General features: G+C 35.7%; 1 protein-coding gene across 1 annotated transcript; it reads left to right on the forward strand.

The window, feature by feature from the left end:
* The first annotated feature begins 1,706 nt into the window (after window positions 1–1,706).
* Window positions 1,707–4,222, forward strand: LOC149168765 (putative 12-oxophytodienoate reductase-like protein 2A). Its single transcript, XM_089426959.1, has 3 exons — window positions 1,707–2,151; window positions 2,256–2,396; window positions 2,644–4,222. The coding sequence occupies exons 1-3, from the start codon at window positions 2,123–2,125 to the stop codon at window positions 2,681–2,683; spliced, it is 210 nt and encodes a 69-aa protein (XP_089283085.1). The 5' UTR covers window positions 1,707–2,122; the 3' UTR covers window positions 2,684–4,222.
* Window positions 4,223–13,860: the final 9,638 nt, after the last annotated feature.

The raw sequence follows: 13,860 nt of genomic DNA on the forward strand, positions 1-13,860 counted from the left end.
GAGGAGTGCTTCCAATTACACTTCTGGGAGGGAGTAGAGAACATACCCCTAGATATTCAGGTGGGATAGTTCCAATTCTATTAACAATTTCAAAATCATAATTTACACATGATCATCTATATCTATAAAATTTGGAAGCAAAATGAACGATTACTTTATTTATGATAATTATTACGTATATAAAATAAGTAAGAAATGCATGTATTAATATCACAGTATTAAAGAAGAGATAAAAATATTTAGATAGTTTGTACCAATATATCACATCAACTTAAGATTGATAATTTAAATTGAACGTCACTAGGTTTTACATTTAAGACCAACCATCAAATGATCAAAAATGTAAATATGCCCCCCAACAAGTCAAATTCCATGGTTGGATGCATTATTAAATACAACTTGTCGTTAAATGAAAATACGTCTCACAACACGTTAAATTCCAGAGGTTGATGCGTTATTAAATGCATTGCACGATAATTTATGCGTCTGTGATTAGTGCATAATTTAAATGCATTGCATAGTAATACTCTATTAATGCATTACACAACAATATATTCATGTCTGAGTAGTGCATTAATAAATACATTACATTCACATGATAAAAAGGGAGTAGTCTATAGTGAGACATTTTAGAAATGTCGGCCACCGAAATCTGTCTGACCTTCGGCTGATGGGACGTCGCCCCCCATTGCCTGAAAAAAATCATCGACCCTCATTCCCCGTCTGTCGGTGTCAGCCTCCGTCACTACTCCCCCCTCCTCTCCAATGCTGAATGCCAACCACCTCCACTGCATTAACTCCCCGTTCAGACTCCCAACGTCCCCCCATCATTAACTTTGTCCACCACCTCCCACTCCTGTTCAAATTTCATATGAAACTCCCCTCCCGTTCCATTTCCCCTATCAAGTATCCCCTGTTGTAGCAATCCGTGTTCCACGTAGAAACCCAACATTTTACATTTCGGGAATGAAGACTGTGAAAATTTCGGGAACATTACAATTCACAAGCTTACAATTTACAGTTAACATTACAATTGTGACACCAGTCCTGGTCCGCCACATCCATAGTTCATAGGCTTTCATTTTATAGTGAACAAAAAGCAAAGGAAAGGTGCCTTCTCAGATCTGTACACCTTTTCTATTTTATTGCATTATCAATCTCTCCAAATTTAATATATCATCAATGTACACAAACATTTATTTAATTTTATTTAAATATCAATGTATATCTATATTTATAAAACCAAATTTATGGACTTAATTGTTCATATTTTTCATGAGATAAACACATGGTTGAGTATTAAGTCTAGTTTTTCCATGAGATAAAAACATCGTTGAATTGAACTATTGACCAGTTGTTGTTGAGATATAAAATATGACACAATCCAATGTACATAATGTCCTTTATTTTCCTAAAGTTTTCTGCATAACTTAAATGAAAGGAAAGGTATATGCTTTAGATCCTACACTTTTTCTTAATGTTATTAGTCCCTGCCATCTGGCATCCGGCAGGGACTATAGTAATCGATAGGACCCCGACTTAGCATTAGTTGACCCCTGCCCTTCCCTCTGTTATACGGCGGTTAGCGCGGGGATATCCTAAGTTTCGTTTGCACTCATTCTTTAGCCATCCTTCGCCATCTTATTTGGCCTCTTCCCAAGGCGGAAGAGGCCGGACCATAGCTTAAACTTGTATTTAAGCACAATCGACTGGCCCTGACCGTGTGCGGTTTCGTTTTAATGCTAACATTAATTCGTTAATGTTTAATGTTAAGTCATACAGCCGGGGTATGCCAAGCTTTCCTAAGGTATTATATCCTGTTGGCTGTTACAAGGTTGTGCTTTGGTGTTAAGCTGCAGGTGTCCTTGGCTGCCGGCAGGTGTCAGGAGGGCGGTCCCCAATATCAACACCTTGCATCTCTTCTCCCACTTCCAAATTGTTTTCCCGGACTCTTCCGCTTCTTTTCTTAGACGCCTTCTGGTTTCATTGTTTATGCTTTGCAATAGCTTCTGCTAGCAATCATAGTTCAGCAGAGAGTATTTCATTCATATTGCAGGCGAGCGTTTGTTAAATTGAAGTCATTCTTTCGTGCCCGAGTCCTCATCTCCTTTCGTCTTTTCAGATGGGTCCGCTATTCAATCTGTCTCACAGGTAATTTACTATGTCACAAATTTAGTTTCAGAGCAAGTAATTTATATAATTTTTCTACAAAGCCAGTGAGCTTCAGGTACTAACTCATGTTCACTTACCTGCAGGGTTGTGTTGGCTCCCATGACTCAATGTCGTGCGCTCGACAACATCCCGCAGCCCTGCCACGTGGAGTTCTATTCTCAGAGAACCACGAGAGGAGGCCTCCTCATCACCCAGGCAAACGCAGTCTCGCAGCAAGCCATTGGGTACGCTCTCCTCATTAGCTACGCAATTTCTTTCAGTGATGAAATAAATCGAGAGTGCTTTGGCATGCAGTTTCTCCTGAAAAAATTACATTGATAATGAAAGACTTTTATGTAATGCTGTGGTAAATTTTTCATGCAGCAAAAAATTGATAATATGTTGCCTTTGTAAATCCAGCGTGGTAAATTTTCATGCAGCAAATTTTGCTGCAATACTGATTCTCACAAATTCTGGCAAATTTTTATGCAGGGAAATTTTAAATTTTCATGCCCATGAAGCTATGAAATGAGGCCACTGTGAAGGAATGACTGCAAACAGGATTAAATTTTGTCCTTTTTTTTTTCCATTCCTCGAAATGAGTGAATAGAAGAGAGATCTTGTTACTTTTCATGATCAACTTTCGGTCTCCTATAAACCTCATTTGATTTGTTAATTTCTTCCTTCAATTCCATATGAGATAGCACACACCAGAGATATTACAAAGGTTTTATATTTCTTTTCAAGATCGGATTCCTTTCCGCGTTTATATTTCTGCTATTACAAACCTAATTTAAACCTATTTTGTTTCGTGTGTTTTTCTAATTTTTATTTCACCTCTTCATTCCTTATAGCATACCAGACACCAGATATAGTAGATTAATTTCGTATTTCCCTTCCAGATCTGGTTCTTCTCGAGGCTCGTTTTACTGCTATTAGAAGCCTATTTTGTTTCAAATGTTTATTAATTTTCCTTTATCCCTTTCATTCCATGTAGCATAGAACACACCATATATATTACAAATATTTTACTTTTTCTTTCCATTTGCCTCCTACTTTATACCAATTCTGATGCACGATCCAATTGTTTACAGCCTCTGAGATATTCATTTCATTTCATCTACAATTCGTATTCAGGCCATGAAAACTTAAAAGGACTGTCAAAAAATTCACAGATGAGGAGACTATTTATTTACCTGGAGAGAATGTAAGGTGTTGACCAGAAATATCGTCCGGCTTGGCGCAATTCATGGTGGATGAGATCGTCTGTTCCTCATCTCTGCATCTCTTCTTCTCGGCTACTAATTGACGTGTGCTGCCCTCCATGGGATGAAGGATATGCCCACAGACTACTCGAGTAAGAGCAGAAATCATAGCCAGCATATCCTTGGAATGATGAACGCTGCAAAATAGGCTATTTGCCTCGGACAGATCTTTTCCCCCATTTGTTAACACAGGTTTCATCGATCCCAGGTTTCATCAGATTACATGCAGATTTGGGTACGTGGCTGAGGTACTAGCATGCTCATGCAACAGTATCCCATGGTAGTAGCTTGGTCATGACCCACGGTATAACATGGAGGAGGTGAGGCATGTGGCGTTCATGGGAGGGCCCACATGGTCCATGACGTCTTTTTATCATAATATAATCTGAAGCCTAGTTTTGCCATAATTGAAAATTACCCCGGCTCTCAAGAAAATTTGTAATGATTTCAAGCACATTCAAACCATTTCACTGAAAATTAAAGTGGGTTGCTGTTACCGGTGCAGGACGGGCAGCATTCGGTATTGGGATTATCTGTTTTCTATAGTAGAAATTTGCAAAAAGTTTTTAATAGTATCATATGGCATGTAATTGAGCTCCTGCATTTATCATTTTCACAATCCTTTTTAAGGGAATCACATGTACTGAACATTTTATGGCCGTAGAGTCTAAAATCGAAAACTTATCAAATTTTGGAAAATCTTTCTCTGGGAAAATCTTCGCAGGCGTAATTTGAAGCCTTTCTTGGATACCACCTATAAAGCTATTGGGAAAACTATGAACTTCACAGTAGAAAGATATAAGATGAACTTAGACGAGGGCGCAGTGATTCCTAATCAAGTTGGTGGGAGATTAGGAGTTATATGATTGGTTTTATGAAGCAATGTTGGGAAAACTACGAGGTAACAATGCCTGCAAACGAGAACTGAACTCTTAAGGAGGAAAGTTATGCTCTGAACCACTGAATATGTAGTCTTTTTTCTTTTTTTAATAACTGAATGTCCACTAGCTAGGTTAGGCATATTTTTTCACTATTCTAAGGAGTTGTGTCAAATTCTGCTGAACAACCTGTTATAACACACACACTTGTTGTCCAGACACTTGTTGTCCAGAATGTGCCTGAATGTCCACTAGCTAGGTTAGGCATATTTTTTCACTATTCTAAGGAGTTGTGTCAAATTCTGCTGAACAACCTGTTATAACACACACACTTGTTGTCCAGACACTTGTTGTCCAGAATGTGCCTGAGGTGTATTGCAACAGGTCATACTAGTTTTCTTCTGTCTTGGCTTGAACTAAGAGCTTGCCAGCATAGCTATGACACATACTAGTTTTCTTCTGTCTTGGCTTGAACTAAGAGCTTGCCAGCATAGCTATGACACATCTGAACTTAGTGCAGGGACTCGCTGCATCGCAGCTATCCTTGTTTAATTATTAATTTGTATGGATTAAATGTTATATATGACTTTCCAGTATTCAAGAGTCTGTTCATAACTGGTAACTGAAAGTAAAGGAAAGTATATATCTAGATTCTACAACTTTTTATATTTATTTAGTTATACTTTTTTTTTAAATTTACTTAATGCTTGATCTACTCTGCCTCTTGAATACTGATTAAAATAAGTAATTCAAACTGAGATTCTTAATTTTACTAAATTGTGAAAAGCAGGAAGAAAAAACTTCATTCGATTGAAGTTTTGAGATTAAGAAAAAAACAAGTAGTTTATAATTGGAAGAGGGTTAGCTTTCTATCCATATCTTATTCTTAATACATTTGGATTATCATCATTGTATGTATGGACATTGGTTATCCACTGGTTATCAGAGTATCCACTGGTTATCCACTGGTTGCACCTCAAAAATAGAGTAGTCTATAATGGAATATTATTACATAGGACTTGGACCCTCCAACAACTAACTTAATGGACTCATATGCCTTGAGGTCATTCACTTGCCTATTTATAACATTTAATTCCTCTTTGAAAAGACTCTTGGTGTTTTGAAACTCCTTTGGAAACCTATACCTTGGAAACCTTATCTTGCAAGGAAACACTTGAATAAGAAACAAATCTTGATCTTCCACTTCATCCATTCTCTTGGGTTGCATGCATCTATCATTTTCATCACCTCTATGAGGGACCTCTTATGGTTAGCTTAGCTCCAACCTTAAAGACCATTCAATTCATGTGAGAACATATTTATTGACATAGTTTATCAATGTTGACTTAGTATTATGGGTTTATTAAGACTATGTTGTGTGCTTTCAATCCCAAATTGCTTCTCTATTACACATGTTTGCGAATGTAGGTGTGGTACCCTCTTGAGAACTTGTAATGCACTTTATTTAAGAGACCAATTAGGGCTAATGAATTTTCAGTTATTGCAACTCCATAAATATAAAAAAAAATCCAAAAAATGGATTTGGGTTGATGTGGACTTGAAATTAGGAATCCTAAGAAATTATGGACCCACTTAGGAGTTTGTACCCTCAAGTGAACCTATAAATTTAAGAAATAGTCCAATTGAGTGTCTCAAGAATCAAAGTGAGCCAGACTAGTGACTAGTGAGCCAGACAAATATGTAGCTTCATATATAGAAGCATTGGAAAATGAATTTTCAACGCATATTGGCCAAGGATCCTACCTAAGCATTAAATATCCTTACAAGTAAACATATCTAGGCAAAGATAGGGGTATTTATATAGAGAATTGAGATCTTATTTTTATTCTTAATCCACTTGGCTTATCATCCTTGTATGTATGGACATTGGTTATCAAAGTATGCATGAACAATAAAATCCATATTCATTTGGGAATGGAAGATATCATTGCATGCAAGTCCAATGTTCATTATTAGTGGAAGCTAATCTCAAAGAGCTATAAAAAAGAAAAAGCAACAACCAATAGGACAACATACATAACAATCAGTAACATTGATGTTGCACCTCAAAAACAGAGTGTCCAAACAAGGTGTGTTACAGTAAAAGTAGTTTGTTCACGTAGTGGAAAATAGTTAGCTTTGATCAATAACAAGATTGCACATAAGCATTATGATCATGTGAGCTCAAATTTATAAATAAATTAATTAATTAATTAATTAATTAAAAAAAAAAAAAAACACTTACAAACAGGGAAAAAAATCCACTGCCAAGCACGAATATCACATGGCCATAAACTATATGAAGTTATGAGATAATTATGAGGGAACGTAGCATGTTATATGAAATTCAAATATATCATAACAAGATGGAAATAACAACCTTATATGATATAACCATATTTGCAAGAAGGAAAAACCTCCAAGTGGGTCCAGATGAGGCTAGGTTCATGTCCTAGGTGACTTTGACAACATAAATACACATCTCATATCATGGAAGCTTAGCCCCAGAGATTCTAATAGTATTTGTTAAAAAAAAGGCTAAACCCTTACATTCTAAACAACAATATAGACCTTTTAATCGAAGTGACATCTTGCTTCATTTTCATAAGATATTTTCCTTGAAAATGGTGATTCGATAGTGAAAAAACTAGTATTTTACAAAGATAATATTAGCCAGGGGTATTACTATTTCTGCAAAAATGCCAAAAAAGTGGACAGCCTCATACTGAGCATCCTAAACCACTAATATGTAGATTCAAATAAACAAAACAAATTTGACCCTACTCTATAGTCTAAATTTCTAAACTATATGGTGACAAAGAGTAACCAAAAATTAGGACTGAAGTCCAAAGTTTAATTGTCCAAAGGAATTAAACCAGATTAACCCCCTTAACAATAGTCAATTGTACTACATTTTGCATGCACAAAAATTTTGACATTAGGTGCATCACTGCCCCATGCCACAACCACTTCTCATCTAAATATTCTTGAACTGATCCCAAAACCTATCATAAGATCAAATTTTTATATTTCTTGGAAAAAACCCTAAGGTTAAAAAACTCCAAGCTTCCCCTGTTTTAGTTTTCAATAACCTCTACTGCTTCTGCAAGTATTATCAACTTGTCCTTCTTGGCCAATTCCCTATTGATTCTTATGCCCCTACTCAACTCTAGTAGACCCTGCTTCTTCCTCATCAATAATGAAAATTGGTTCCTTTAGCTTGGGATTTAGTTTAGCTTTCAACCCTAGCCTCAATTTGTTTGTGGGCCTGGTTCGTGGCCTCCTTGAGTATTCTGTTGCATGGTGAAATTATCCAAGATCTTCACCCTTCTTTCCACCTTCTCCAATGGTTTCATCTTTCTTGTTATCTTGTACTTATGTTTGGTGTCCTCTACTCCTCCTGCTATAAACCCTAGGGCTTTTCCTCCTGTTAGGGTTTTTTGTGGCTTCTGTAGCAACTTGCTCACTGCTCTCGGCTTGTGTAGCTAGAGCCATTTCCTTCTTATGTTTTCTAGGAAATGGTTCACTCACTACCTTCTTCATTGACTGATGTGTTTTCTTGTTTAATTCATGTAGGTACAAGATTTTAATTAGGACGTGGTGGTAGATATTATGGGGATATAAAACCTTCCTTTTTCTTATACAAACCACCATTTTAATCAAGATTTGATGCAGGTCAAAAGGGAGATTCATCCTATTGAAATCAAACATGTGTACCAAACATCTCATGTGATATAAAAATACCTTAGAGAATGGGCCTTCTGTTATCGGGAAAACTAGTGTCTATACAGAGCTGCTAGTCCCACTAAGGCTGGTAGCTACCTTAGAAACAAACACACTAAAAACTACTTTCGTTTTCCTTTATGAGAAATAGATAAGAGAAGAATAAGGAGACCAACCTCTGTCTTGCGCTTGGTTCCTTGCTCGATTCCTCTCTCTTATAGTAGGTCTTTGCCACTCGCTTCCTTGTCTACCCAGCTTCAAGGAGTACCTGTAGAATCAAAGTAGCATAACACTATCCAAGAACATAGATCTATTATCATAAACAATATAGTATCATATGTACACTGACCACACAAATGCATAAATCATCAATCATACAAGAATGTGGAGGAACACTTGAATAGCTTTATTGATAATCAAGAAAGAGCAAAGAGGATTAGAACCAATTGTTCTGACCCAGCATCATCCTCTCAGCAATAAAGCCCTTCTTCACCTCATGAAAAGCTTAGATCACCCAACACTATGATATTGCACCAAGAAACCAACAACACTTCCTTACAAGATACAAAATTCCAGCCTTTGGATCTCTGGGATGAGGGATCCATATATAGATGTCTGCAAGGGAGGTGAGTCAGCTTTTGAGATTTGATTAGTGTCTTCTCTCTGATAGTTCTTGATTCCACTTGGAGATTGATGATCTCTTACTCATCCCTGGTCGAATTCAGAGAGGCAAGTGTCACAGGAGAGGTTTCTGGAAGATTCCATGCTCCTCCACCTTGCGGATTGACCCTACCATTTGTCTCTTCTCGCCCATCGCACCCCATAGAAGGGTTTTTTGAAATGCATCGCACCTACTGTGTGTATTCAGGTGGGATGCAACGCACTTTACCTATGCAGCAGGTGAAATGGTCCAGTTTTGACCAGTTCTGAGTAGTTTTTCATGGAGAACTTCTGGGAGATGTTGTAATCAGTTGACCTTGTTATTTTAGGGGTTGGAACAACACCTTTAGGGACTTAGGAGCCCTTGGTTTATGGACATTTATGCTTGGAGTTGCAGTGCCCAAAAATGTCTATAACACCTTCACATGTCAATTAAGTTGAATCAGTCACATTGGTTGAATCCACTCTAGTTTTAAAATGTTATAGTGGACCCCCAAGCTCCAACAAGGGTCACGACAATCATCTTTTAGAAAAAATTAAGGTTCACCCCTGTACCAGCTTCCTCCTGAACCATCTCTCCCCCTCAACTGGTATTTTGGTTGCTTCTGCAGTGCTTTCCTCTGTTACTGGAAACCCTAGCCCCTGAACCTTAGTGCTAGTATCATAAAAAGAGTCAACGAAATCAGAAGAGAGTTTAATATTATACCTGGTGAACATGTGAATGATAGGCTCCTAGGCCTTTTCTCTGAAAAATGGAATTTGTCAGCACCATAAACCTCGAACATGACCACTCCATTTGGCTCATAACGCTTTAGATTTCCACTCTTGCCCATTTGTCTGATTATTTCCACATCCTAAGAATTGACTGAGTAATTGCCCCGATATCTGTTGCAGATTAGCCTTTGTGTGCGCCACCACTTTGGAAATGGTTACCACTACACTACCTTGGACTATAAACGCATAGATGGTTACCACCGTTTCAACAGATTCACCACTGGCCTTACCATTTGCTTTACCTTTCTCTTTTTCCACATGAAACTCAAATATTTGTGGTATCTGAAGTTTTAATGTTGGCAGACAGAATAATTGTTATAACATTAAAATTTGAGAATTCTAGGAACTCTTTTCTGCTTGTGTTTGATTTTCTTTCAACCACCTTCGTTACATGCAGATGTTTCAAACTTCTTTGTCCACATGATTAATAAACCACTTGTAAATTTGTAAGTGGAGTAAGAGTCACCATAAGACGTCTATGATGATGATTGTTTAATTTCATACCAACCATAAAAAATGAACTAAATTCATCTATTTGGGTTTAATTCATACCAGCTCATAACGCTTCATGTTTCCACTCTTGCCACGTCCTGAGAATTAACTGAGTAACTGCCTCGTTTTCTGTTGCAGATTAGCCTTTATATGATCCACCACTTTGGAAATGGTTACCACTACACCGACTTGTACTATAAAATCATACATGGTTACCACCGTTTCAACATATTCACTTTACCACCACCTTAACACATTCACTTTATGCTTTTCTTTTTACACATGAAACTCAAGTATTTGTTTTATCCAAAGTTTTAATGTTTAATAAATTAATCATTGCTTTATTGACCACTTTTGACTCTTATAACAACGTTACTCAAAGTTACAAGACTCAAATTTACACAAATATTTCGACCTCATCGTTTTTCCGCAATCCTTTAGGCGCTGGAAAATAATTTTCCAGCGCTCCTGTAGGAGTTGGAGAATGATTTTCCAACACCTACTGGAAGTGCTAGAAAATCATTTTCCAATGTTTCTTGTATATGAAGCTACATATTTGTCTTTACTCATCTGATGTAAAGCTACAAATTTGGGTCCTTTAGGAATCCCTTATTTCATATTTCACATTGAAATAATCAATTTCCATTAAGGACTTTCGTGATAGTGACATAACTTTTGCATCTCAGTCAGGAATTCCAAGGAGATTTCTCTTCTACATCATTATGCCATGTTGTTGCTACATAAAGGAATTATTGAATGATGTTGATGACTATTAGACTGCTCCTCTATCTCCACGCATGGAAATGATGTAAGAAACAATGACATGCTAATTACAATAAGCAGTAGAAGTAACATTTGATTCATAGTAGTCATGTTAGATTACTAGGCATATATTCCCTAGGACCATTTAGGTGATGCTCAAATGATCACATGATACACTATAGCAAGTATGCTAAAATAATCCATCTAATGCACCACGCACTTCTTGGTATTTGGAATTTGAAGGCACTGTTAATTATCATGACCGAGTTGGGCAAAAAAAGTCACATGCATGACATGCCATTCATACAAGAGTGTTCAAAAGGTTGTATGAGTAGGTGATGAGACTCCTAGATGCAACAGTGTGGATGCATTAAATATAGGGAAAATTTTAGGGCTAATATTTGTAACTGGGCTAATTTTCCATGCTTTTTCCAAAAAAGGATTCGCTAATTTCCATTTTTTCTAAAAATTATTCACCCAAAATTTATAGTATAAAATTGTCTTACTGTAAAAATAGCCAAAAATTTATCTATAGATTGCATAAATTTATTATAAATTTGAATATTTTTTCAAAAGTATTGCTAAACATTTTACATATTCCATATTATGAACTAGTGAGATTCGCCAAGGTTTCTAAACATTAAAATAAATTTCCATCCTTAAAATTTTCCCTGATTAAATAGCAGAGATTTCTAGAAAAGGGAAAGATCATGGAGTTATAAAATACCATCCTATGATAACATTGATGAGAAAAGGGAATAAATCCATCATTGAATGATTCTCATTAGCTCATATCATGCATATACAAACTACAATTTGGGGCAGGTCTGCCACTAAAGTGGCGACCTTTGGTTTAATCTTCTAAAAGATATGAATGACTCTTCCTATTTACCTATGACTCTTCATATATCTCATAACCTAATACTACAAAATTATTTACGTTATACCTCAACCCATAAAGATTAGGTCTCTAATACTAAGAAAAGAACAATGCATTGTTGTCATCTTCTAGTTATATTTTAGTATATTGAGTTTCTTAGAGTACATGTAGTGTTCATTATGTAGTTGTTGTAGTATTTTTTTAGCTTCTTTTATTTTCATTCCCATCTTATTTCAATTTTCTAAATACTATGTTAGTAATATTAAAGTTTAATTTTTAAAGCTTTTGCACAATAAATATTTTGAAATACTAAAAACAATTCCAATCAACTATCAATGCCAATTTAGAGAGAAAATCCATGTAATGAGGTCTCTTCACTCTTTTAACCATATTATTGGCATAGAAACTCTATATGTGGTTTTTTTTATTTGTGTTCTGAGCTTTCTAGATAAGCTTTCAATCACTAGTTTCATGAACTTTTGGAGATATATTTTGCTTAGATGTTTTATTAAGTACCTTAGTCGAGATATCTCTTAGTAATTCTTATGGGTCCCCAATACATATTGTGATAGTTATAATGAAACCTATTTTCTTGTATGTATGACTTTTATCAATTATTTATATGTCTTTACTCATTTGGTGTGAAGCTATAGATTTTCTAGTGCTCCTATAGGTGCTAGAAAATCATTTTCCAACGCTTTTCTGAGGTAGATTTGTAAGGCTTAGGGAAATAAAAATGAGATTGGGCTGACATTTCCAAAAAGATAGATGATTAATCATGATGAAATGAAACAAATAATATAACCCTTACAACCTTATAATTGGTAACCCATACAATTATTACCTTAGGACTTTCAAATAAATTTCAGACTCAACAAATAAAACTGACCTTTTCAGAGCAATCATGGAGTTTTCAAGAATAAGGACATAACCATAACTGGCTAAGCCTAAACATATCATGAAATTTGCAAGGACAAAGCATGGTGAGAAAGTACAAAAACCAAAGTTCTTTACCTAACCTCAGTGAAACTCCAAAGGAACTAACCCTTCAATAGCAGTGTCCATACATAGTATTGAAGTGACAAGAAGGAATATTTCCTTGTATAGAGGATTTCTGATTCCATAGCTCTGACATTTGTTTAGAAAACAACTCGATCTTCAGTATAGACATATAAGAATAAAGGCATATCATAGTGAGAATTCATGTGACTCTTATATGTTTTAAATTTACCTTTTGGTTATTTTCTCTTTCCCAAAAATTGAGGGGAAATATAAATTTTGAAAACCAAAGAACCCATTACAGAGGAACAAAAAATAACAAAGAATGCAGGAAGAATCCAAATTTTCTAATTTGTAAAACTAATTTTGTAATATGCTTCTTTTATTCAGAAATTTGGAGAAAATTCAACCTTTCAGTAGCAAGGTCTCGTTGTAAATGACCAATTTACAGTTTAAGAACTTACTGGTAGAACCCCTGTACCAATTCAGTTTCTAGCATCAATTCGAATTATGAGCTCATCAACTAAAATAAAAGGATGTCTGATTTTTCCTTCATATGTAAGACCTATTATACGAAACTTTTATTCCTAAAGGTGAAAAGATCTAGTCCAACTATGGTGTTTACATTGATCACTTGATGTAGTTTGTCCTAGCACTTTGGGGCTTTTTTGGCTTTATATTGACATTTTCATTAATTTAATAGTATTGAAGCCTTAGTGCAAGAATGCCTTTCCTTGTATGAAGACATTTGGCATTTATATGGCATCTTAACATGATGGACTATCATTATGGATGGATCTCACCTTGTGCACACATACGGATGGAGCTCACTTTTGTGTGAAAATAAACTTAAGTAATTTGAAATTGTTTAAAGTGTGTTTTGACCTATGCTATAGATTTGCATCCATTCAGCTTCCTAATATGTTTCCACATTTTTTGCAGAAATTGAGACAACATGGAAAAGAAATGGAAGACTATCATGGGCCTTGAGGTGCAAGACCCTAAAGAGAAAATCATATTTCTATTAAAGATTTAGTTTGGTCTGAAGTTTACAAGAAAAACATGAATATTGATCGGGTTGCAAAAATTATCACACAAATAAGTATTGATTTTATTAAAGGATAGGAATCGAATCTAGATGCTCCATGTAGCTTCCTGTGTCAAAAAAGCAAACCCCCAAGCTCAAGGGCTAGTGATTCCTTTCGATGGGAACTCTAAGTATTTTAGAAAAGCCTTGTTTACATGTTGATATTAATAGTCCTTTATCATTTATCCG

Source organism: Pinus tabuliformis, chromosome 4_2, assembly GCF_031772625.1.
Source record: "Pinus tabuliformis cultivar Carrire ecotype Pingquan chromosome 4_2, CPIR1, whole genome shotgun sequence".
Lineage (NCBI taxonomy): Eukaryota > Viridiplantae > Streptophyta > Pinopsida > Pinales > Pinaceae > Pinus > Pinus tabuliformis.